We start from the raw sequence: 26135 nt of genomic DNA, 5'->3' as shown, positions 1-26135 counted from the left end.
TTTAACAAAAAATATGCAAATTTAAATAATCTAATTTTAATATAAAAGCCAGAATTTATGTTAATTACATCCCAAAAAATGCAAAATGGTGCATTAAACAATATTACCAATATTACTTAAAATATACCTTATTACCAACCCTAGACGGATGAGACAACCGAGAAGTCCAATCGCCGACCAAACACGGCCTGGGCGACTACCCCAACCACTTTAGAACGCACCCTCTTATTGGGTGACAGAGGTCATGTGACCAGTGCAATGAAGTGCATCATTCTCCTTAACAGCGTTGCCACATTTAGTAGATATCTACTGTTTTGGTATATTTTTGATATTATTTACAAAATTCTAGTAGGCAATGTTTTTTATTAGATGTATGGTATATTTCAATATTTTGTTATCACTAAAATAAAATTTGCTTTGTAATAGTATTTACCCCATTTCTAAATTCAGGACGTAGATGATGATAATAGATGGACAGAGAAATGAAACCGGATCTAAATGATACCAGATCTAAATAAGGAAATCTTCAGTTAAATAATCAGTTAAAGTGGATTTTAAATTTTAAGTAAGTTGGTACCTACCTTTATCACAATTCATATATGGGTAAATGTCAACTTTAAAGTGAACTTTAGTTAATGTTCACTTTAAGTTGATTATGAAACCGGGCGACAAGTGGCCGATTTTGACAGGTAACCGTTAACACAGGTTTTACTGTATTTACAGGGCCTAAAAAGAATCTACTGATTTCTGTTGATTTTTTGAAAACAAAACTACTATCCGTTGCAAGATAATTCGGATGGAATTCAGACAAAATATGTACAAAAGTACATATTTTGTCGGAATTCCAGCCAAATTATCTTGCAACGGATAGTACTGAAAGAGTAAGAACTAGCCTGGCAACCCTGTCTACCAAAGCTGATACAAAGATTTAAGCTTATCAAATCTACTTATTACTGATAAAACAATGGACAATGGGGAAACCAGCTAATAAAAAACAAATAAACAGGTTGTTAAATAAATCGAAAATTTCTAACAAAATAAAATATAAAATATAAAGAAAAAAGTACGGTTATAAAGTAAATTCTTTTTTTTTTGCTCCTGAAGTTGCCGCAAACGTCTCACACATCTAGAACTATACGTAAGGCCCTGGGGTCGTGAGAGACAACTACTTAGTCGGCCATAAAACCCATGGGCGTAAATTAGTTTAGCATTATAACGTTTTTAAGCCGTTGCGATTGTTGAAAAAACTTAACTGTGATATGTAGTTGTCACAATAGTAATAACTTAGTTGCCCATATAACTAAAGGTATTACTTAACATTGTAACATCGTAATGTCAGTCGGGGTAGGTGTCGTTGGCCGAGACAACTGAGAGTCAACTGTGGCAACGTTATACACAGCGCATTTGTTTGTACTGACAACTCTACTTGGGCACTCTACCTCTTAGAGGTAGGGGTGGGGTGTACCTTTAAAATCTTAAATAGGAACCTCCATTTTTTATACAGATTTGGATTTCTTGTTTTTCGAAGTCTTGTTTGTCGACAGTTTTTCGAATTCTGTATAGATGGCGCCGAAATAGAAAAATAAAAAAGCGATTTGACGTGATACCCCAGCTACATTATACATAGAAACGGCTTAATATCTCGAGAATTATTCTTCCAAATCCTCGTATACACGAGGTCATGCAAATCCTCGTATACACGATCGACGAGGTCTCTTATAAAGCATTGAAGGCTGCTGATTTCAATACGTACGACAGACTTAAAAAGGTTCAAAACCATCAGAAGCATTGATGGCTCCAATCAGAATTCTGCAAGCAAATCTGCAGCATAATCAGTCACCTTCGGTAGAACTTATTGTCGCCATGAGAAGGTCGATGTAGCCTTGATACAAGAGCCCTGGGTTTACAAGGGCACAATAAGAGGTCTATCGGGTATTGGTGGAGAGCTTATATATAGCTGATTTGCCGATGTCCCGAGGACTTGCATAATAGTCAAAAGAAACATCAAAACAGTGCCGTTGAGGAATCACTGTTCCAGGGATTTAACCACAGTAAAGATGAAGATCATAGATGGAAGAGGTGTGAAGGACATAGTTTTTGGATCAGCATACCTCCCATATGATGGTCCCGAACAACCACCGTCCATCAAGGGAATTGGAGCAGCTAGTGAGAGATTTCAGGACAAAGAGACTGAAATTAATCATTGGCTGCAATGTGAATGCGCACCATATGACTTGTGGCAGTACAAACACCAATATAAGCAGTGAGTCAGTACTACAGTTTATAATGCAACTTAATTTAGACATATTAAACGTAGGAAACAAAGTAACCTTCGTGACTTCACGACGCAAGGAGGTGATTAATATATCAGCTGCCACGACTAACGTGGCTAGAACTGTGAAAATCTGGCATGTGTCAGATTAGCTGTCCTGTTCAGACCATCGACACATTTGTTTTGAAATGACAGACAATGAGCTTATCAAGGAAATTTATCCTAATCCTCGTAAAACAAACTGGGAAGCATATCAAACAGATCTAGATTATTACTTGGCAGAATTAAAGGCAGGATAATGCATACATTGGACCTAGACATGGCCGCCGAACAATTTCAGGAGATTGTCATATCAGCGTTCGAAGAGAACTGTTCGGAGACGGAATGGGACGTTTCGATGCCGCCGGTTCATCGCCGGCTGTTTCGATGCCGCCGGTTCATCGCCAGTCCATTTGATCGCCGTCATATCTCGCATTTCCTAGAATTCCTAATTAATACTAAAAATAACTAATAATTGTAACTGTCGAAAATTCGGAAATATATCAGATAGCCACTAATTGACTGGCGATGAATCGGCCGACATCGGCATCGAACTGGCGGCATCGAAACGGCGGCGATGAAACGTCCTAGACCCGTTCGAAAATAGTGAGGAATTCAAACAGGAAAGTTCCTAGTTGGAATCATAATATTTCAAATCAAAGGACAGTGGTGAGTCGAAAATTTAATTTCGCCAAAAGGTCAGGTGAGTGGAGTGATTATCGCAAAACACTGACTGACTAGAAAAATGAACTAAGAAGGGCAAAAAGAGAATCGTGGAGAAGGCATTGTGAAGAACCTTGATTAGACCCGTAGTCTATGGTTGAGAAACATGGGTAATGACGAAAAAAGATGAAGCCCAACTCAGGACATTCGAGAGAAAGATATTGAAAAAAGTATATGGCACGGTGCAAGAGCAAGACGGCAGATGGAGAATCAGGAGAAACGACGAGGTTAATGAAGTGAATGAAGGGTATCCTATCGTAAGATTTGTGAAAAGTCAAAGACTGTCGTGGCTGGGACATGTTTAGCGACAAGAAGATATGAAAACAACAAAGAAGGTATTACAGTGGAAACCGATAGGAAGGCGAAAAAAGGACGAGATGCTTGGATGACGTGGAAGACGACCTAAACCATGAATATAAGATAATGGAGGAGAAGGGCACAAGAGAGACCTGAATGGAAGGATATAGCCAGACAGGCAAAGACCCATCCAGAGTTATGATGCCAAAAGAAGATGATTAATAATTTAAAATAATTTAAAATGATTTTTAATAATTTAAAATTTATCGTCGACCAGTGGCGGCTGGTGACTAAAAAATTTGGTAGTTCTGCAGTATTTTTTGGTTTTTTTTAATTCAATACCTTTTAATCGTTGTATTTTACAACGAGGCTTTTAGTTTGATATTTTACACCATATATTTATTCATTATATATCTATTAAAAAATAATAAAGAACTTACCGATTTTCTTCTTTTCAAATTGAAGATAAATCCAATTATATCAAAAATAGCAATGGTACATTATGGCACACAAGTAATTGTTTTATAGTTTATGTTTTTAGTAGAATTTTATCGATAAATACGCGAAACTAAGGAATGCAAACGAAAAAACACTACAAACAAAATCGCCACAACAATAATTGCATTATAGGGTCTTACGAACTAACTACACACAGAGCCAAATATATTTTTTTTTTATAAATAAGCTCGATTCGTCGATTTTTTTTTAAAGCAAACTTGTCTATAACTTTTTCATTAAAGTTTGGTATTTCTTTTATAAGTGTTTTTTCTACTGACAACATGGTTAATGCTACAAGTCGGTCTTCAGTCATGGAATTTCTCAAGAATGTTTTAATCCGTTTTAAACTCGAAAAGCACCTTTCAGCTTCTGCCGTACTCATGGGCACTGTAATTAGAATTTGAAGCAGTTTTACAGTTTCTTGAAAAGGCTCTGTTAAATTATTTTCAATTAAAAATTTTAAAAAAGGTATTGCCCCATTAATGTCTCTACAGTCTCTTCTAAAATAAATAAAAGATAATTCAGTCTTCAAGCGCTCCCTATCTAAATTTGGATATGACGCGCAAGTCAGGCTTAAATTATCATCTGGGAAATTAGCACAATAATTATCAAATTGCTCAGGATAAAGCAATGAAGCTGCAAGTAGGTGATTTTTAAAAGCAAATCTATCATTTGCACAATTTATGATTATATCACAAACTTCGATAGATGCTCTCCGATGATCTACTGGACTGTTATCCTTCCGTAACCTTTTAGTTGGTAATGGTTCAACGCATAAACTAGAACCTTGGTCAATGGTATCATCTATTGAATTTCTAACTGAATTCATGTATCTTTCGAAATCTGTCACCTTTTTATTGATTTCCAAAGGATCCGTTTTAGTATTTTGAAGGGCATTATACAAAACGTCTACTTGTGGCATTATGCGATGGAAAAATGTTAACCAAAAAACAAAATTTTGATCCACTAGTATTCTTCGAATGGAAGACGCTGAACTACAGACAGCTGCCTTATCAAACGATTCTTCTATTTCTTCCATACATTCGATAAAAGAAGACCGATGTTCAAACACAACATTAACAGTTCGAATATTGAAGTACCAGCGAGTTGGAGCGCCATGAGGAATTTTCTTTTGGACGATTTTATCTAAAACTGCCACTCGTTGTGGCGAATTTTTAAAAAAGGTAGGGATTTCATTTAAATTTCCAAAAAAAAGTCTAACTTGAGAGTTTTCGGAACAAGCCTTAGACATTATTAAATTTAATTGATGCGCGTAACAGTGTACAAAATGAGCAAATGGATATTTTTCTTTGATTCTGGCTTGAACTCCTGCGTGCTGTCCACACATGACCGCTGCCCCATCATAACTCTGAGCAATTAGTTTATTATTTGAGTTTTCCAGGATAGGATCCAAAACACTGAAAATGTTTTTGCTTAAAGTATCTGCATTTAATTTTGAAGGTACCAAATATGTCCAACATCGTTCTACCGGTGCTCCATTTCGACAATATCTAAATACTACAACCATTTGTGATTTTGCTGAAATGTCTGTAGTCTCGTCGGCCATGACAGCTAGATATGGAGATTCCCGAATTTCCTCCAAAATTTTATCCTGGCATAATTCCAACATGCAGTCCAAAATATCATTTTGAATTTCTTTAGAAATGCCCTTAAAAACCGTCGATTCTTCCAAGTGTTGTGCTAAAGTTCTATCCAATTCAGCAGTAAAATTTATGAGGCCGCGAAAAATTCCAGGATTGTCGGATGTTTGTGTCTCGTCGTGTCCCCGAAGCGCCAATTCGAAAACACTACAAAATTTTATGCAGTCTATAATTTTTGAGAGAGCATACCTATTTTTTGTTACAGCTTCATTGAATTTTTGAATATTTATCCAGTATGCAGAATCTAACTGTTCTTTAATATTCACGGAGCCTAATAAAGCATATTCCATTTGATTGTGCAAATGATGCTTAGAAGTTTCGTGCTTTTTATTTTATCACTTAAATGTACTAAGTCTGTTACACCAACTTGCGTCCATGACTTATCACATCCAAAGAGTACACAAGGAAAACAGAAAAGAGCGTTTTTTCTGTTGCAGCCACATATCCAACTATTTCTCGTATAAATATCGCAATTAAATTGTCGTTTGTAATTTTTCCCTCGGCTTGATCCTTCTTTTTCGATTTTAATATCCGGCAAAGGACGTCCTTTGCATTTTAATTCTAGTTTTTCGTCATAAGAATATTTAAAGAATCTCTTAACATTAATCAAATTATAAATAACATCCATCCTGAACAGCACTTTTATTCTCATATACTTAATATAAATACCGAATTACGTGCAGGACAACTTATTTTAACAGTCGTCGCGTCGCGATCACCGATTATTTAAAATTACAATAGACGTAGGTTTGTACACACTAGTTCGAACTGCGACAAATGCAGCTCAAATATTGCTTTCAGTCGTCGCCTGAAAAGTGTAGGCGAGGGTTGAGCGGGTGTTATCGGGGATATCTTTAACAGTTCACAGCTCGGAGTAGCACCGGTCCGGTCAAATAAGTGGGACTTGCTATCGCCATGAGATGCGACGGACGACAGATTAAAATAAAGGCGGCCATGCACGAAAACCATCTAAATGAATTTAGATTTTATAAGTAGTGATATTTTTTATTTAATTTTCAAAGTAATTTTGTTTGGATTATTTTGGCGGTTCTGCATCTCCGCAGCACTTATATACCAACCGCCACTGTCGTCGACATTAAGCTAAATTTTTTGTTTGCTATGTGAACTTCCTACCCGAGACTCCGAACTGGTCAATTGCATTATTCTCGAAAACTACTGAGATTATCGTATTTAAACAATACTCCTTTAGCCCAGTAAATGACCATTTTGGATTTTAATTTTCAGGGTCAACTTCAAATTGCATGAAAATTTCGATTAAGGTTCTACTTACCCTCCACTTCAAAGTTGACATGTGGCGTTGGTTGCTTTAAGTTGAGGGGTGAAAGTCAACCCTTCTCGGTAGTGAAAAGCATACGTTTAAAATAAGTCCGGAAATGGATAAGCTGACTAATTGTATGCAACTTTTGTTCTATACAGTTCTTTAACTGTACAAGTCAATACTTGAGTTCTTTGCGATTGAAAATATTTATTTTTCAATAAAAAAACCGCGATTTCAGGCGGTTTCTCGCAAATAACTCCAAAAGTGTGTATTTTCGAAAAAGTTATTCTTAGCAAAAATTTCATTCATTAATTCTCTCTTTGCCTTATCACTATGCGGGGTCGGCTTCCCTAATTGCATTTCTCCACACAATTCTATCTTCATATCAATATTAATCCCCTTTACCAACATGTCCTGCCTAATCGTCTCCCCCCACGTCTTCTTTGGTCTTCCTCTCCTACTCCTTCCAGGAATCTGCACTTCAGCAATTCTTCGTATTCGGTGATTAACGTCTCGACGTTGAACATGACCATCTCAACCTATGCTCTCTCATTTTGGCATCAATTGGTGCCACACCTAGACTTCCCCTAATATACCCACTTTTCATTTTATCTTTTTTGTCACTCCACTCATCCATCTAAGCATTCTCGTTTCCGCCACATGCATTCGTTGTTCCTCTTTTTTTTTCACTGCCCAAAATTCAGTTCCGTACATCTTAGCAAAAATGTAGTAACTATATAAAAAAAAAACAAAAAAAATGGTATATTCATGAAATCAAGTCTATGAATGAAATCAAGTTGGCATCTTTTTTTTATAAAAATAATTGTGAAAATCTCCCCTAATTTAGCACCCTGAATTAAATTAATTGTTTCCGCTTTTTACCATTTGTTTTATAAGTATTATATCTATTGTTTATATGATCCGTAAGTTAGAGCGGTCCGAAATGCTTATTTTTGAAAAAAATTGGTTTTGTAGTAACAAAAACTTTTTCTACAATTTTGTTATTGAAACTAAAATTTTAAAAGACTAAAACAATGTAGCTTTTGCTTTTATAAATATTTCAGTTTGATTTTGTTTTTAGGAAACGAGAAACGTTTTCAGAAATAAACGGGAATACAAAACTCCATGGTATCACGAAAAGGGTGATAGCACTAGCAAATCAGAAGAAACAGACTTTCCTAACATACAAAAGAGTGACGACACCGGAGGCACGAGAACCAGGAATAGACTAAACCAAAAATAGATAACATCAAATAAGAACACTGAGAGAAATTTACCAAAGATATGGAATTCGACCTATATGGATCCAAGAAAAAGGTGTGGAAAATGATAAGGAGACAAAAAACAGAAATTAATGAATTTGTACGGATAGATATTATTACGGAGGAACAATGGACTGAGCATTTCACGAAATTATATAGAGAAGGAGAAGAAGAGAACAGAGAAAGAAACATTAACGAAACTCACGATATAGTACTAATATCAGAAGAAGAGCTACAAGAACGAATAAAAAATTAAAAAATGGAAAAGCACCTGGTCCTGATAAGATGAAAAATGAACTGCTAAAATATGTAGGAAAAACACTACCTCCTACTCAACTGCCTCCTAAAATTATTATATAACAAGTAATGAAATTCAATTATGTACCTAGGACTAGAAATCACTAGTGACTGGAATATAAGAACAGAGACCACAACACAAGCAACAAAAGCAGCAAGAATAAGTGGTTGCCTCCGAGAAACCGTATGCATGGAGAAACAAATATCTGACCACGGAAAAGCAAAATAAAAGTATACAAGACAACAATAAGACCTTTCCTAACATATGCAGCGGAGACAAGGACCGATACAAGAAAGACGAAAGAACAAATCAACAATATCGAAATGAAAGTATTAAGATCAATGGCGGCCATATAATTAAGAGACAGACAAAGTAACAGATGTATACGAGAACGATACAAAGTTCAAAATATTAACAGGTGGATAAAAACAAGAAAGAAAAACTGGAACGAACATGTAAACCGAATGGAACCAGATAGATTAGCGAACATCTGTAAAAACAACAAGCCGTATAGCCGAAGACCCATTCGAAGGCCGCTGAAAAGGTGGAAAGACAATGTACAGTCAACAACAACTGAAACAGAATAAGAGGCAGACAAACAGGAGCAATCCTAGTCAAACGAAGAAGAAGAAGAAGAAGAAGAAGATTTAGTTTTTTGCAAGACAAAAACTGGTAAAGGTTTGGCTGTTCAATGTTTGGATACACAGGTGATTAGTGACTAGTTCAAGCCCTTTCAACTACAACCATTTCAAAATAAGCACTTTGAGCCGATGAAACTTACAGGCCATTAGAACTTGTTAATTTATCCATTTCCGGACATATTTTAAACGCTTGTTTTTTCATCCTCGAGAGACTTTCACCCCTAAGTATAAACAATCGACTGCACAAGTCCAACTTTTAACTGGAGGATAAGTAGAACTTAAATCCAAATTTTCAGGCAATTCGGAGTTGTCCCTGAAAATTACATGGTATTGCCGTATTTCACGTCCATTTACTGGGCTAACTGGTCTTGCATAAAAATATTTTTTTCTACGAGCGTGCAAAAATTTCTACTTTCGCGCACGCATTTTAGTTTAGAAAGTTTCACTTTTCCGCACGCGTGTTACTTTTCCGCACGCGTGTTACCTTTCCGCACGCGGTTTTTACTTTTCCGCACGCGTGTTAATTTAGATATGTTAATATGGCCTTAAAGTAATTATAATACATGCAATAAACTAATATTTAGATATTATTTACTAATTTATTTCAAATATATCTTATTATGTTCCTGTTTTACTGAAATTAACGCGACAATTCGATGAAATAAAATTATTTTGACATAATATTCGAAAGTCAAATCGGTAGACAATAACTGTCGTTTTGAATCATCGTCATGGAAACCAAGATCGTCGTCATGCTAACTAATTATATTGAAAGTTTGGTTTTGACAACCTTGTCAAAGAATTAATTTGTGTATGTATTTTCATATTAATTAAATTAATTGATTAAGATTTGGTAATTTTTTAAAGACTCTTAGAAAAAATATTGTTCCTAACTCTTGCAGAAAGTCTCTTTTCCGCACTCGACTGCTTGCCGAACTCCCGCTTCGCGTCGTTCGGCAAACAGCAGTCGCGTGCGGAAAAGAATGACTTTCTGCACTTGTTAGGAAAATAGCTATTATCTACTCTTTGTCATATTATGTTTAAGTTATTAGTATGTGAAAACTGTCATTATAGATAGCACTGCGTGAAGTGTTTAAAGTGTGCGTGAAGTAACAATGTATTTTAAATGGGACTTACTTTTTCGCACTGTTTTTGACACACTTTCATATAATCAAATATCCTTAACTGTCGCGTTATCATAGTGACGACATAATGAGCAATAAATTACGACAAAAGTTTTGACAGTTTTGTGGTTTGAAAGAAGTTAGAATTTTTAAATGTCAAAATTCTAAAAATTGTAGAATAGAAATAAATTCCAGTGACGAAGAGTTACAGTTTTTTTATTTGTTCATCATAGATAAAATATTGTATGAAACTGTGCGTGAAGTACTTTTTGCGAACTTACGCGATGTATAGCACTCGCTCCATTGTCGCTCGTGCTCTAAACATCGCGTGCGTTCGCAAAAAGCATACTTCACGAACTGTTTCATAAATAACTAATCTATTTTTTTTTCAAATTATAAAAACTACAAAAAGTTTCATCAAAAAAAAATCGACAGGATTGGTTTATTAGATATAATTTGGCCCACATATCCGAATAGTTGTGACTCAATCAGTGTCATAAAAATTTTATAAAAAGTTTACCAATAATTTTTTGCTTTTACTTACGAGTATCATTGGATGTGGGATTGTCACTACTGTTTGTCCTGAGACACATCCTGGACCTGATGTTCTTGTAAAAGTATCTTTAGAAAGATAAGTGATTATATCATTATCTTCTTCATCGTGCACATCTACTTTTTCTTTCCATTCCCTAAAATATAAATAAAGTATTTTTGTAAGTATGTATTTATGTTTTTAAATTATATTAATTGCAGTTAAAGGACAAAGTTTGCAGTAACTTGTTATTTAAATCAGTAAAGTTATTTACGTATTGGACTTCGGCTATGATAACAGTAATTAAATCTACTACTACGGAAATAATTAGGTTTACAAGTTAAAATTGAAATCATATTTAAAATACTCCCAACGAAAATCTGTGACAAAAAACTCTTATATAGGCTTATAGTATATTGCCTTGGATGCTAAATTTGCAGTTACTAAAGCGTCATGGGGACCTATTGGATTGTAAAGATTAAGTCCTAAAAACAAAAAAAGTTAAGTTAGGTTTTCCATTTTAGTGGGGATTTTCCATCTTTTAATTTAATTTTCCATTTACAAAAATCGTTTTTGCCGAATCTTGCGCTATCTATCCATAATTCGAATAAATTTCTCGAATAAAAGATACTTATTTTTACGTAAGCAATTCAAATCTAAAATAAAAATGGGGGTTTCTATTTAATATTTTATACCCCTCAGTCTATTTAATATTTTATACCAGACACAACCCCCACCCCCGTGGGGGGTCGTGTCTGGTATCATTTGATAAATTTTTGAAAAATATTGAACACGTATTTTTCAGTTTTTTCCGATCAGATGTTCACTTCGCGAAATATCGCGGGGTACCTATTTAAAATATTAAAGTTACCCACCTCAACCTCCGTGGAGGGTCGTGTTTGGTATCATTCGATATATTTTTGAAAAATATTGAAAAAGTATTTTTTAGTTTTTCGATCTGATGTTCATTTGCTGAAACATTCGCCTTTTTTGTGAAACTTCGTTACTGGCCCATTTCCTTACGCCCTGCTCAAATCATCAGATTTTTGAAATAGACACTGTCATTCACTTACTTAACATGTTTTTTTACGGACTGCCCCCAACGCACGCCCTGTATTAGGAGTCCATTATATGGTAGGGCTACATTTACAGAATGTGATTTTCTTGGGCTGCCCCTCCAGTTATTTCTTCCTGACCTTTTGTTTGCGACTGTGGAATGGAAGCTTATTGCTAATTGAGTTTAATCTTTAGCTAAGTTTTGTCTTAGTTGCTTAAAGAAGTCATTAATTCTAGAAAATATCGTTAAGTTCTGTAAAACATTTGCATCATTCAGACCGCATACGAATCTAAAGGTCGGTGCACATATGCGAGCCGAACTGTTTGCGAAGGTTTATTCGTAAAATTTGTACGGCAGGACAATTTGTTGTCATTGGGCAATAGCCACTCGACCCCTACGGGCTTTCGTGTCTATTGCCAGACAACAAATTTTCGAAAAACTGTCGCATTATTTTCAATTTATTCTCACTCTCTTGTGATATTATACCCGATAATTTTTGATAATATCCCGTCGTCAAGTATATTACGTCAGATGCTCTTCGTTACTACGAAAAAATACATTCAGTGACATTAACCCGGCATTGGTCGCTAGGTAGGTTGTTACGTAAGTGGTGGCGCGTGAAATTTTCTCTCACATATCCAACTTTTGCCTTTCTTTACAAAATTTTACAAAAAAGATGAGGTTTCATCAACAATAAAGCCATTTGCTGTAAAAAGGCACGACGTTTTTCTGTTTTATTATTATTATCTGTATATAAAATGTGACTATTGATGCCGCCAATATTTTTTAACATTGAAAAATATATGGTAAGTGACCATCTACAACTAACCCGTGAAACACAATATAGGATTTTCATATCATCGACCACATCCACGGCGCCTTTTATTACATCATAATATTTTAGGTTTTAAGGGGAAAAATAAAATTAATTTTTATACACAGTTGGTGACGACGGTGGTCGCTTGATGAGAGAATCTCTCACATGAAGCGCACTGACTCAACAATATGCTAATAGAGCTTTTCATTCACAGTCATTTGTTTCGAGCTTCTGTCATGTGTCACATAATATTAATATATCTACGTCATACGTTATTGGTTTTATTTAGCGTATGGACTTTTTCAGTACGATAAATACACAAATATAATATATATTATTCAAACACCAAAACATAATGAATGAATCTAAATATTAATGTCCAATTTACATAGCCATTCAATTGCATCTGGGGAGCATTCCACAAAGTCCTGGAGGTTTCCACGGTAGGCACGATTTAGGCAATCTGAAACACAATGACTTATGGTCTGACTAGGCGATCCACAATCACACTGTGGACTTTCTGCACGACCCCATTTGAACAGAGAATCAGCACATTTACCATGTCCGGTACGTATGCGATTAAGCCTCGCCCAGGTGGGCCGGGGCAGACCCGATCCGATGAAACCCTGGGTTGGGATGGATATCTGAATATAGTCTGCTGCTATTGTTGGCATCCATTTTGTGGACCATTGCCTTTGTATATCATAGGAATCACCAATTGTTCGGGCAGTTCTGATTGGAGGATTTCTAGACCTCAGTCGCTGGTGCTCTTTTGAGATGTCTGGTATGTCTTGATGGATTGGTAATTGTATGTTGGCTACAATTTTCTGATACTCTCTCACTAATGCTGCTGTACGGCGTAGATCTGGTGGAGCAATATTGCTCAAAGTAGGCAGCCATCTCACTGGGGTTGATTTTATTGTTCCAGTGATTATTCTCATGGTTTGATTAAGTTGGACATCGATTTTGTTTGTATGTGCACTATTTAACCATACTGGTGCACAATATTCTGCACTGAAAAAACCAAAGCTAGAGCAGAGGTCCGAAGAGTATCTGCAGAAGCACCCCAAGTTGTTCCAGCAAGTTTTGTTATTATATTGTTTCTTGTTCTCAGTTTACCGGCTGCGTTTGTAAGATGGCTTTTGAAGGTGAGTGTTCTATCAAGTATGATGCCTAGATATTTGGGGTTGTTGTTATGTTTGATAGCTGCATCATTTAGAGTTACATTGAGGGTATCGCCCGCAAGTTGATTCGACAGGTGAAAGAGACAGGTTTCAGTTTTGCTTGTGTTAGGACGTAAGCGCCAGTTCTTAAAGTAGTTACTAAGTGTAGTTAGGTCCTCGTTTAGAGCTCGTTCTCCAGCTTCCTTACTATTATCTTGGAAGCCAATGGCCAGGTCGTCTGCATAAGCGAATTTTCTCGATTTTGTTTCAGGTATATCCGCCGTATAAAGGTTAAATAATAAAGGAGCTAGCACTGAGCCTTGAGGTAAGCCGTTGTTAAGTTTTCTAACGCTACTTCGTGCATCATTTATATATACCTGAAACAGTCTGTTAGTTAGTAGATTGTTTATCAGCTGGCAAGTTTTGAGACAGGGTATGATTTTCATCAACTTATAAATAAGACCCTCTCTCCACACAGTGTCATAGGCAGCCGTAAGGTCTATAAATGTTATGGCAGATTTTTCACGTCTTTCAAAGCCAGCTTCGATGAATGTAGTTAAGGACAGCACTTGGTCACAACAGCTTCGTCCTTTTCTAAATCCAGCTTGCTCAATTGGTACAGCGTCCTCAATGGTGTTACATATTCTATTATATAAGAGTCGTTCTAGTAATTTATAACAGCAACTGAGTAAGGCGATAGGCCGGTAACTTTCAGGCAGCTTGTTGTCTTTGCCAGGCTTCTGGATTGCGATAATTTTTGTTCTTTTGAATTCTGGGGGTAGCATAGCTGTAGTCACAATGTCGCTAAAGAATTCTTTGAGCCATTGTCTTGTTTTTGTACCAGTGTGGACTATAAACTCAGGATATACTCCATCGAAACCAGCTGCTTTTCCCGTTTTGGTTTGGTTAAGCGCTTCGTTTATTTCATCCAATGAGAAGGCACGTGAGTATTCTGATGATGCGGGGGTATTTGCTTTAAGTTGTTTAAGAGCTTTTTTTACCATCGATGTATGAGTTTTCTCAGATGGAGCTCGAGAGTTCTCAATTATTCTATTGGCTATCTTATTTGGCTCAATTGTTGATTTGTTTAAGTATTGTGCTCTGCTTGCTTCGCCCAGTTTGCGGATCAGTCCCCATGCCTTCCGACTGGAACGGGAGAAATCAATATGTTCTACGGTAGATTTCCATTTATTAAGTCTAGTTGAATCCAGTGACTTGAGTAAGTTGTCACCGATTTCGGGATCTTCTGATTTCATAAATTCTTCATATAGTTTTTGGCTTTCTTCCGTCCAGCCTGGGATGTACTCCTTTCGAAAACCTCGGGGGATATGTTTTTTGGCGATAGAGATAACCATTCCTAAAAAACGGTGGTAATTATTGGCCTTCGGGTCAATGAAGCGAATGCAGGTGTCCAGCTCTTTGGCGTGTTCAGGCCAATTTGCTTTGTTAAAATCCCAACGGGGTCTCGGCGTGGATTCAACGATAGAAATTTGTATGCCTATTTCGATTATGACAGGTCGATGTTGGCTGCGAGGGAAACTAGGCAGTAAAGTTCGGGAGCTTGGGAGTGGTTGCAACTGTGAGTTACTCGAAACCCAGCATAGATCAGGGTTGTAGCCTTTGCGCCATCTTCTAGAAAAGAAAGTAGGTTTATCTTTCAGACTATGGATAAGGTGGATATTGTTTTCTTCGGCCCACTCCAGGAGTTTTTCCCCATTTTCATCATTGTTTTCATACCCCCATTTGTTGTGGTGACTGTTAAAGTCCCCTATGTAAACTGTAGGTTGGTTGCCCTCAGTTTTGATTACATTTATTGGCCATTTAGTTAATGGTGGTTTGTAGATGTTCTTTATGGTTATGTCATTCACTTCTGTAGAGATTATGGATACACTATTTTCGCAGCTGCAGTCCTTCACCTTGGAATTTTGTATACTGTTATTCACGTAAGTTGCAGTACCGTAAACATTGCTGTAAGTGGCTCCAATCATGCTATATCCCGGAATTTTACCCCTCTTAATAAGCTCGGTTTCTGATGATGCGTGAGTTTCTTGAATGGCTATGACGTCGACGTTATTTTCGATTAGTATTTTTGAAAGAAATTCAGATTTTGATCTACTAATTCCCTCTATGTTTATTTGACATATACGGAGGGTTGGTCCGATACGTCTCGTCAAATGGTGTTGATAAACACCTTTGTAGTTTTCCATATTCCTATATGGAGATTCCTTTCCTTGCTTTTCTTTATCGTACTGGTTGCCAGGAGAGCTTAGCGGCTAGTTTGGCGTCCAAAAATTGATAGACCATTTAGCGTTACCCAGGGTGCACCACGTGGAGGCGATATATCACTACACCCCACGTTATTGGTATTGCCAATGATACAAACCAAAGACGTATGACGTAGATATATTAATATTATGTGACACATGACAGAAGCTCGAAACAAATGACAATCGATGAAAAGCCCCATACTAAGTAAACTGAGTCACTATCTGAGCGGACGAGTCTATTATATTGTCGAGGGAGGATAGTTAGGAGACTAGAAGGAACTACAGCGCGTATAATTTCCCAGAAAAAAAGTGCTGCGCAATTTTCTGAAACCGTGAGAGAAAATCTCATATAGCGACCACTGGAGGGTTAATGACAATTACTGTTTTAAAAGTTATAAAAGTGATGACTTTCAACCGTCAAATATTTATAAGAACGGTGTGTTTAACTGTAGTAATTTGTACTTGCATAAATAAATTACAATAAAATTTTGGTTTTGAACAGTTTCATTCATGATATATTCGCAGCAAATTGCACTCGATCTCTAAAATTGTCATCGAATTGTTTTCCTCGTGCCACTTTGACATAATTTCCCTCCCCTTCGGGTCGTGAAATTAAAACTGTCAAAGTGTCACTCGGGAAAAATTCGATAATTTTAAAGCTCTTGTGCAATTACTACTAATAATTTAATTTTTAACAATACTGAAAATCGAGCTACTAACTTATTGTTAAACGATCAGTGAGTGCTTTTTTATTCCCTCTACATATAAGTAATAATTCGAATCAAAGATATATACCTAAAGCTTCTTATTACTTTAATATTCCTTTTTACTGTAATAGTCCAAGGCGCATCTGTTTTGAGATGGACGTTGACAGGTGACTCAAATTTTTTTGCAGAAATTGCTTGAAAATAGCTCAAATGTTAATATTTGAGTTATCCTCCCACTCGAAATAGTCCGGAACATTGTTTAAATAATCAAAATGTCAAAATATGAAGGAAAAATTCGATTTTTTTTATTGTTTTTTTGATTATAACTATAGAACTGTCCATATCTGAGAAAAGTTGTATTGACATAAAAGTTGCGTAATTAAATTTGCTACAATATAGAGTTGGTGAAAAACTTAAAAAATAGTCACCCTTGTTGAAAAATAGCAATAATTGCGAAAAAAACATACAAAAACAAGTACTTGCATTTTACGTTTTTCAACCATTTATGCTAAACTTAAGACTTTCATATTTTACCCAGAAAAACTTGATGATATAGTAAAATAATACTGTAAACTTCATTAAGATCGGTTTAATAGATTTTGCAAAATAAATTTTGCAATCCAGCTTTCGCAAAAAAAATTCATTTTTTTTTAAATGTTGTAGGACTGAAAATAAAGCAGATAGCAAGTTCAATTTTTTTTTGCTTATAGAAGTGTACTGTACCTTTCATTTACAATTTGCAAAATTAAAATCGATTAATTACCACGGCCTCAGGAATTTTTTTAAATAAACATTGATTTTTGGTGCTACGCGCAGGACAGCGGTGTTCGATTCACACAAGTTGATTTCCACCATTTCTTCCAATCTTTATCTAATATATTATTTTCTTACTCTATATTTTTTTGTATTTTAATATTTTAATTCCGCAAAAATCAAACTAATTTTATTATTGTTTGTGAAATATTGTTTAAACAATTGCATATGTTTAAAAATAATAAACTTTTATTCTCTAAGTTAGAATATATGAACAAAAAAAATTTTGCTAAAAAAAAGTTTATTTATTTATATCGAAATGTAATAAAAATTAAAATGCATCAATCCTTATTAAAGGTCATTAGAATGCCCAATCAGAGCAAACTATCCGCTGTCCTGCGCGTAGCACCAATAATTAATGTTTATTTAAAAAAAATTCCTGACGCCTTGGTAGTTAATCTATTTTAATTTTCCAGATTGCAAATGAAAGGTACAGTACAATTCTATAATCAATAAAAATTTCAACCTGCTATCTGCTTTATTTTCAGTCCTGTAACATTTTGAAAAAATGAATTTTTTTTGCGAAAGCTGGATTGTAAAATTTATTTTGCAAAATTTATTAAACCTATCTTAATGAAATTTACAGTATTGTTTTACTGTATCATAAAGTTTTTCTGGGTGAAATATGAAGGTCCTCAGTGTAGCATAACTGGTTGAAAAACGTAAAATGCGAATACTTGTTTTTGTATGTTTTTTTCGCAAATATTGCTATTTTGCAACAAGGGTGACTATTTTTAAACTTCTACCCAATTTTATATTGTAGGAAATTTACTTATGCAACCTTTATGTCAGTACAACTTTTCTCGGAAATGAATACTTTTAAAGTTAGAATCAAAAAACTAAGAAAAAAATCGAATTTTTCCTTCACTTTTTGACATTTTGATTATTTAGACAATGTTCCGGACCTTTTTGAAAGGGAGGATAACTCAAATATTATTATTTGAGTTATTTTCTAGAAATTTCTGCAGAAAAATTTGAGTCACCTTTCAACGTCCAAATGTACTAATATTTTTACAGATGCGCCATGGTCTATAATGTATTTTCTAAAATATAGATCTAGTTCTAGTCTAATCCGAAGAAATATATAAAATTTTCTTTCTCTTCTTCCTGTCTATAGACAATTCTTCTTGTTCATTGGCGTATTTCTATCTCTATGCAAGGTTGTCACTCCATCTTTTGCGCGGTCGGCCGATACTTCTTCTACCGATTGGTGAATTAACTCTTGCTGTTTTGACCACACGTGTCTTCCCCATTCTGATTATGTGATTATTTCATGCTTTTTTTTCTATCAAGTGTCCATTGGTTTATACACTGTACGTTATATTGTCTTCTCATGTCTTCACTCTTCGTTCAATCTCTCAGAGAATTTCCTGTAATTCTTCTCATTACTCTCATCTCTGCAGTTCTAGTCTAGTAGTCTTTGTGTTGTGGCTGTATCGGGTCTTGTTTCTGATGAATATTATGTCATTATTGGTCCGTACACTGGCTTTAAAAATTCTTGACTTCATCTTAGAGTTAATATTTCGGATTCGCCAGATTAAAGTGTTACTAAGACATCCTGCCAGTCTGTTTGCTTTTTGGACTTGATTTCTCACTTCTTTGTCTAGGTCTCCGTAGCTTGACAATGTAATTTCAAGGTATTTTATTTTCATTAGTTAATCAATCCTGACACCATCAGTTTCTATTTTACATCTGATTGGTTCTTTACTGATAGCTATTGTTTTAGTTTTCTGAGATGAAATTGGCGTATTGAATTCTTTTGCTTTTCTGTTAAATCTGTGGACTAACCTTTACAGCCTATCTTCATCTTGGGCTATCAATATCGCGTCGTCTGCGTAACAGAATATTTTTACTTCTTTGTTTCTTATTCCCTATCATTTTCCTTTGTTGACGCTTTTGGTTATTTCATCCATGATCATCCATGATCAAGTTAAAAAGTATAAGACTCAATGAGTCTCCCTGTCTAATTCCTGTAGATTCTGATCGTGTCCATATTTATTCTGACTTCCATTTTGTTGTTTCGGTAGATGGTTTTAATGATTTTTATGATATCTAGGGAGACTTCTCTATTCTACAGAAGATGGATTACATCTTTTAGTCTTACTCTATCAAACTCTTAATTCAAGTCAACTAGAAAGAAATGCTGGTCTATTATACTCTAGTGATTTCCTAATAATTTGCTTAATGACGAATATTGCATCTGTACACGATCTTCCAGTACGAAAATCCTGTTGTTCATCTGCTTAACTTATCTTCTTATTCATAAGTTCTTGTAGAATTTTAGTTGTTAGTGTTAGGGTAGTACTTAACAAATTAATACCTCTGTGGTTTCCTGGCTGGTTTTTATTTCCTTTTTGGAATAGTAAAATAAGTTTGCCCGTTCTCCATTCTTCCGGGTATTTTATTGTATTTTATGATTTTGTTAATTAATGTTGCTAATTGAAGAGTACAGGGAAAAACAAGGAATGTCACTTTTTCATGAATTTTCACTTTTCTCGCCATGTGGTAGCAAAAACTGAGTACTATCGACTAGACTATCGATTCAGAACAATAACCAGAAATATCAGTCTATACAGTGATGAGCGTGCTAATAACCGGCAAAATAGCGCAAAAGATGGAAAACATATTAAATTGTGATGTAGAAAGAAATAAAACTAGTAGAGGTGTGAGTAGAGGTGTTAAATTTAGTGATAGTAACATATCAGTTGACATTATATTGATTGTTTCTCAACTTTAGACGTATTAGAGGAGTATGTCAACTAAAACTGTCACTATGACAGTGGCATTTCTCAAACTCGTCCGATACGTCTAAAGGTGGGAAACAATCAATATAATGTCAGTTTCAAGTTACTACTTTTCCATCTTTTGCGTTATTTTGCCGGTTATTAGTGCACTCATCACTGTATAAATTTTTTATAAATTTCTATCTAGGCGAAGGACCAGCTGTGGGAGCACGCCAAATAGAATTCTATTTTAGTGACGTCACGTTGCCTAGCAACCGTCGATTCTTCCATTATGAAATTCTATTTTGTGACGTCAGCAAAATAGAATTCTATTTAGCGTGCTCTCGCACCGGGGCCCAGAGCACGCCAAATAGAATTCTATTTTGCTGACGTCACAAAATAGAATTTCATAATGGGAGAATCGACGGTTGCTAGGCAACGTCAACATCACTAAAATATAATTCTATTTGGCGTGCTCCCGCACCTGGATTTCCGCACGCCGCTGGACAAAAATAAGGAATGTTAGCAGTTTTTTGGTGCATTATTACATTAACAAGTTAATATAGATTAATATTATATAGGGCGCCCCAAAAGTAGCGGAACGGTCGAATATTTCGCGAAATGAACATCGGATCGAAAAACTGAAAAATACGTATTCAATAATTTTCAAAAATCTATCCAATGACACCAAACACCAACCTCCGCTACACCCCCTGGAGGTGGGGTGGGGGTAACTTTAAAATCTCAAATGGAAACCCCCAGTTTTTCTTGCAGATTTAGATTCGTTACGTAAAAGTTAGCAACTTTTATTCAAGACATTTTTTCGAACTGTGGATAGATGGAGCTATAATTGGGAAAAACGATTTATCCTGATACCATAGGTAAATTATAGAAACGGTCTAATATCTCGAGAAATACACTTCCAAATGATAAACCAAAAAACAGGTTTTTAATATTTTTCGAAAACCTATTGATAAACACCAAACATGACCGTCCAACGCACCCTCTGGGGGTGGGGTGGGGGAAACTTTAAAATCTTAAATAAGAACCCCACTTTTTATTGCAGATTCAAATTCGTCATGAAAAACATGAGCAACATTTATTCGAAACATTTTTTAAAATTGCTGGTAGATGGCGCTAATAAATCGTATTTTTCCAATTAAAGCGCCATCTATCAACAATTCTAAAAAATGTTTCGAATAAATGTTGCTTAATTTTTCATGACGAATCCGAATCTACCATAAAAAGTGGGGGTTGCTGTTCAAAATTTTAAAGTTACCCCCACCCCACCTCCAGGGGGTGGGTTGGAGGGTGATGTTTGATGTTATTCGATAGGTTTTCAAAAAGTATTAAAAAACCTTTTTTTTGGTTTCTCAGTTGGAAGTGATTTCTCGAGATATTAGAGCGTTTCTATAATTTACCTATGGTATCAGGATAAATCGTTTTTCCCAATTATAGCGCCATCTATCCACAGTTCGAAAAAATGTCTTGAAAGAAAGTTGCTTACTTTTACGTAACGAATCCAAATATGCAAGCAAAACTGGGGGTTTCCATTTGAGATTTTAAAGTTACCCCCCACCCCACCTCTAGGGGGTGTAGTGGGGGTTGGTGTTTGGTGTCATTGGATAGATTTTTAAAAATGATTGAAAATGTATTTTTCAGTTTTTCGATCCGATGTTTAGTTCGCGAAATATTCGACCGTTCCACTACTTTTGGGACACCTCGTATTAAGATTATAGACTAATAATTGCTAGAATTATGCTAATAATCTCCTAAGTAGTTTTTAGATATCATAAGAATTAAACCTTTATTGGTGTTTATCTCAATATGTGTAAAATGTGACATTCCTTGATTTTCCCCTGTACTCTTCAATTGTTCCCTTTTTGCTGTTCCACAGTGTTTCAGTAATTCGTTTGGTATTCCGTCCTTTTCTGTCCTTCAGCTTTCCAAGTGTTTTTTGAACTTCTTGTGTACTTATATTAACATCTTCATTTGTGGAAATTTCTGGTGTTTCCGGTTCTATCGTCATTTGTTCTTCCTCAGCATCGAGTTTTTTAGATAGTCATTCCATGTATCTTTCTCTATATGTTTTGGTTCTACTAGCTCCTTTACCTCCGTTCTTTTACCTCTTATAAAGCGCCATATATCCTTTGTAGGCCATAAAAATTATGTTCCATTTCTTTCAAAAAATATTTCCAGTGATCAGGTTTTTATTCTTCTTACGAGAGAATGTGTTTTAATAATACATTTTTCCCTCGACAAGAACAATACAAATACACTTTTGAAAACCTTACAGGACAAAGATCTATGATAGACTATATTCCAGGGCTGGCCAAGCTCCTGGATAGTCCGCGCCATTTTACATTTGAAATTTTTCACGAGCCGCAATTGCAATTAAACAATTGTTAAAAAAGTGTAAAAAAGTATTAAACTTTTCTCCCAGTCTTTAGATTTCATGAATTTTAAATGAAATAAAATGGTTGTTTCAAATATGCAAATAATTCTACAAGCAGCTTTTACTAGTTCAGTATACTTCGATTCTTCATCATCTTTTTCTGGGACGGCCTACTGATCTTCTATCTTTCAAAAAACACTGTCTTTAACACTCTTCCTCTGATATTATACCTCATGGCCTGCCAATTTTATCTTAGCTTTTATATGTCTGACGATGTTTTCAGTACCATACACATACACAATCACCAATTCAGTTTTGTGGCGCCTTCTCCACGATCCTGTCAATTGCCACGAACTATGAGTTTCAGAGACAATTTGGTTTTCGAAATGGATAAAGAATAGAAGGGAAACTCTTTTTATAGTATTTTTACTACAAAAACGTTATTACGTAGGTCCAAATTTTTGACGTAAGAGAACTGTCCAAACATTAGAATGTGACTTTTCATTATTGCCGTGTTTATAATAAACATAGCAATAATGAAAAGTCACATTCTAATGTTTTGACAGTTCTCTTACGTCAAAAATTTTGACCTACGTAATAACGTTTTTGTAGTAAAAATACTATAGCTTAAATATGTTAACACAACGATACAGGTATATTCATGTTTTATTGATTAGCGAAAATTATTTGACTACGTTAACCATCAAACGATGAGCGATATTCTGAGAACAACTGGAATGGACGTCCAAGAATTGTGGATTATCTCAAAACTGTATTGGCACCAAACGGCAATAATTCAAATACAGCATACAAAATCCGAAAATATGCTAATCCGGCGAGAAGTGCGGCAGGGTTGCGTCTTATCACCGCTATTATTTAATATTCAGGGCTGGCCAAGCTCCTTTGAGGACTCCTTGAGGTCAAACTCTTTGAGGACCAAATATCATTCTGAGAACTTTCCTTTCAAATACCAGCAGGTTATTTATTTCCCACTGATGTATAGTCTATGTTCACTCCCATATGTAAGAATTGGCGAAAAATTGGCATGCACAGTCTTAATTTATATTGTCATTTTAGCAGATTAGATCTTAATAATGATTATAGGGAGTAAAATGCTCTATTCCACGTAGCTATCCTTGCTCAGACTTCTTTTTATATGTGGTTGTCATCTTTGATTACCGTCCTTAGATATTTAAACTCTTTTACTACTTCGAAAGTAGTGGTCATTAATAATTATGTTCTGCCTAACTCTTGGTATTGGATTTTTGGTTATTAGCATGTAGTTTGTCTTCTCTTCATTTATTCGAAGGACCATACTACTTGTTTCTTCCTCGAGTTGTGAAAACATCTCTTTCACATCCCTTGTAGGATGAGCGACTGCATCTAGATCATCAGCAAAGGCCAACAATAATTTTGATCCTTGATTCGCAAATCGCTCTGTCAACTCAGATGATATTTTACTTATTACATATTCTAAGGCCAAATTGAATAGCAACGGTGATAAGGAGTATCCTTGTCTAAGTTCTAGTGTTACACAGTCTTTTATATTTTTGTCGTAATGTAACATTTTGAAACACAAAAATTAAAAGTAATTTAGGTACATTTATTGAGAGCGACAAATAATCCTTCAAAGAGCCACATGTGGCTCGCTAGTCACAATTTGGCCACCCCTGCTATATTCTGTCGAATCTGCATCCGTCTTAAATCTTGGATGTAAGAGCACTAACATCAGCAGAAATAGGAAGCGATCATAAATTGGTATTGTGCAAACTCAGAATAAAAACAGATATTTGTGATAATAAAACAGCAGAATATACCACCAAGATAAAAGTCGAAAGCTTACAGGACAACTTCACTATGTCTGTCCCACCTTGACTCTACAGTACACGAACATACGGCAATACAATCATTATGTGAGTTTTTAGCGCGGCGAGGCCGATTTTCTTCAAAAGAATTTTCAATCGGACATTACCAAGGTCCTAAAAATGTAGGTCCCTAAAAATGTTAAATTAAAACTAACCCGTTACAGTCAAGTAAAACAATATTTTTCATTGCTTTTTTTGTGAATGATAGTCATTTTCGAAAAGTAATCAGCAATTTTTTGGTTAAGAATGTTATTAATATTTAACATTAAAAGTGGATGTTGTTCTATGGTTGTTAATTTATGTATTGACAGTATAGACAGTTCTGAAGTAATGTCAAGAAAAATATAAAATAGATTGTCATTCAAGTTTAACTAAAGTTTTTTATTGTCCTACCAGGTCTTACAGTTAAAGTATAATTATTGTTGATGGTCTTCTTCTTCTTAAGGTGCCGAGACCGCTTGTCGATCGTTGGCTCTCATGTTGCCCAGCATATTAACAATCATTGTCTTATTTACAGCCGCACGAAATAGTTCAGTGCTAGTTTTCCCAAACCATTGGCGTAGGTTTTTAAGCCAAGAAGTTGTACGGCGGCCCACACTTCTTTTTCCCATTATTTTACCTTGCATGACAAGGTGAAGTATGTCATATTTTTCTGGGTGACGCATTATATGACCAAAGTATTAAAATTTGCGCCTTTTAACCGTGTTCACTACTTCGCAACTTTTATTCAAACGTTGCAAAACCCTTTCGTTTGTGACTCTTTCTACCCAACTGATCTTCAGAATACGGCGGTAGACCCACATTTCAAATGCTTCTAGGTTTTTTAAAAGCGATTCTGTCAGTGTCCATGCTGTCAGTGTCCATGTTGATGGTCAGTTCACCTAAATTAAATTATAGCAAAGAATATTAAATAAGCTTAAAATTATTACTGATAACATTGTATTGAGTAACTCATTGCTTATTTGGAAAATTTGGATCCTAATTGCAGTTTATTAGACAAGGCGAAAACGGCAGGTTCGAAGGGAAAAATATTCCCATGAGATTTTTTTGCATAATCACATTCATGAGACATCCCAGAATAAGGTTCAAGAAGTCGCCCAAGTGAAAAGTGGGCCATTTTTTTTTAACATTTTTTTTAATCAAATTGCAAGAATCAATATTTTTGGCCCGAACAATTTTTTCTTTAATTTTTTGGGCCATTCTGGACAAAAAAGGTCTCTTAAAATTTTTCTCTAAAGTTGATCGTTTTCGACTTATAAGCAATTTGAAATTGAAAAAAACGAAAAATGGCGATTTCCAAGGCTTAATAACTCGGTTAAAAATTATTATTATGAAAGTCAATATATGACTAAATCAAAGTTTGAAGCCCCCCCTACAAGATCTTGAAGAAATTTTTGTCATTATTTTATTACTAAGCTGTTTTTTTTAAGTAATAATAATAAGCGCAATGCACGTGTGCGAGGCTGTAAATGCTGAGTGCGAGAGAGAAGCTATTCCAGCAGTCCAATTGTGCATCTTACTCGCACTCACATTTACAGCAGCGTCAATACGATACAACCACTCATTGTTATTAATTAAAAATAACAGCTTAGTAGTAAATTAATGACACAGATTTCTTCAGGATCATATAACGGCGACTTTAAACTTTGATTTAGTCACTTTCTGACTTTCAAAATAATAATTTTTGACCGAGTTATTAAGC

General features: G+C 35.3%; 1 protein-coding gene across 1 annotated transcript in view; it reads right to left on the bottom strand.

Annotated features, from left to right (window-relative positions):
* The window catches only part of LOC114340631 (sensory neuron membrane protein 1-like), a 147180-nt gene that overhangs the window by 61061 nt on the left and 59984 nt on the right, over window positions 1-26135 (bottom strand). The window contains exon 3 of the mRNA XM_050651547.1: window positions 10639-10783. Within this exon, the coding sequence (XP_050507504.1) occupies window positions 10639-10783 (145 nt within the window). The remainder of the gene's footprint in view (window positions 1-10638; window positions 10784-26135) is intronic.

This window comes from Diabrotica virgifera, chromosome 5 (assembly GCF_917563875.1).
Source record: "Diabrotica virgifera virgifera chromosome 5, PGI_DIABVI_V3a".
Taxonomy (NCBI): domain Eukaryota; kingdom Metazoa; phylum Arthropoda; class Insecta; order Coleoptera; family Chrysomelidae; genus Diabrotica; species Diabrotica virgifera.
This window is presented reverse-complemented; position numbering and strand designations above follow the sequence as displayed.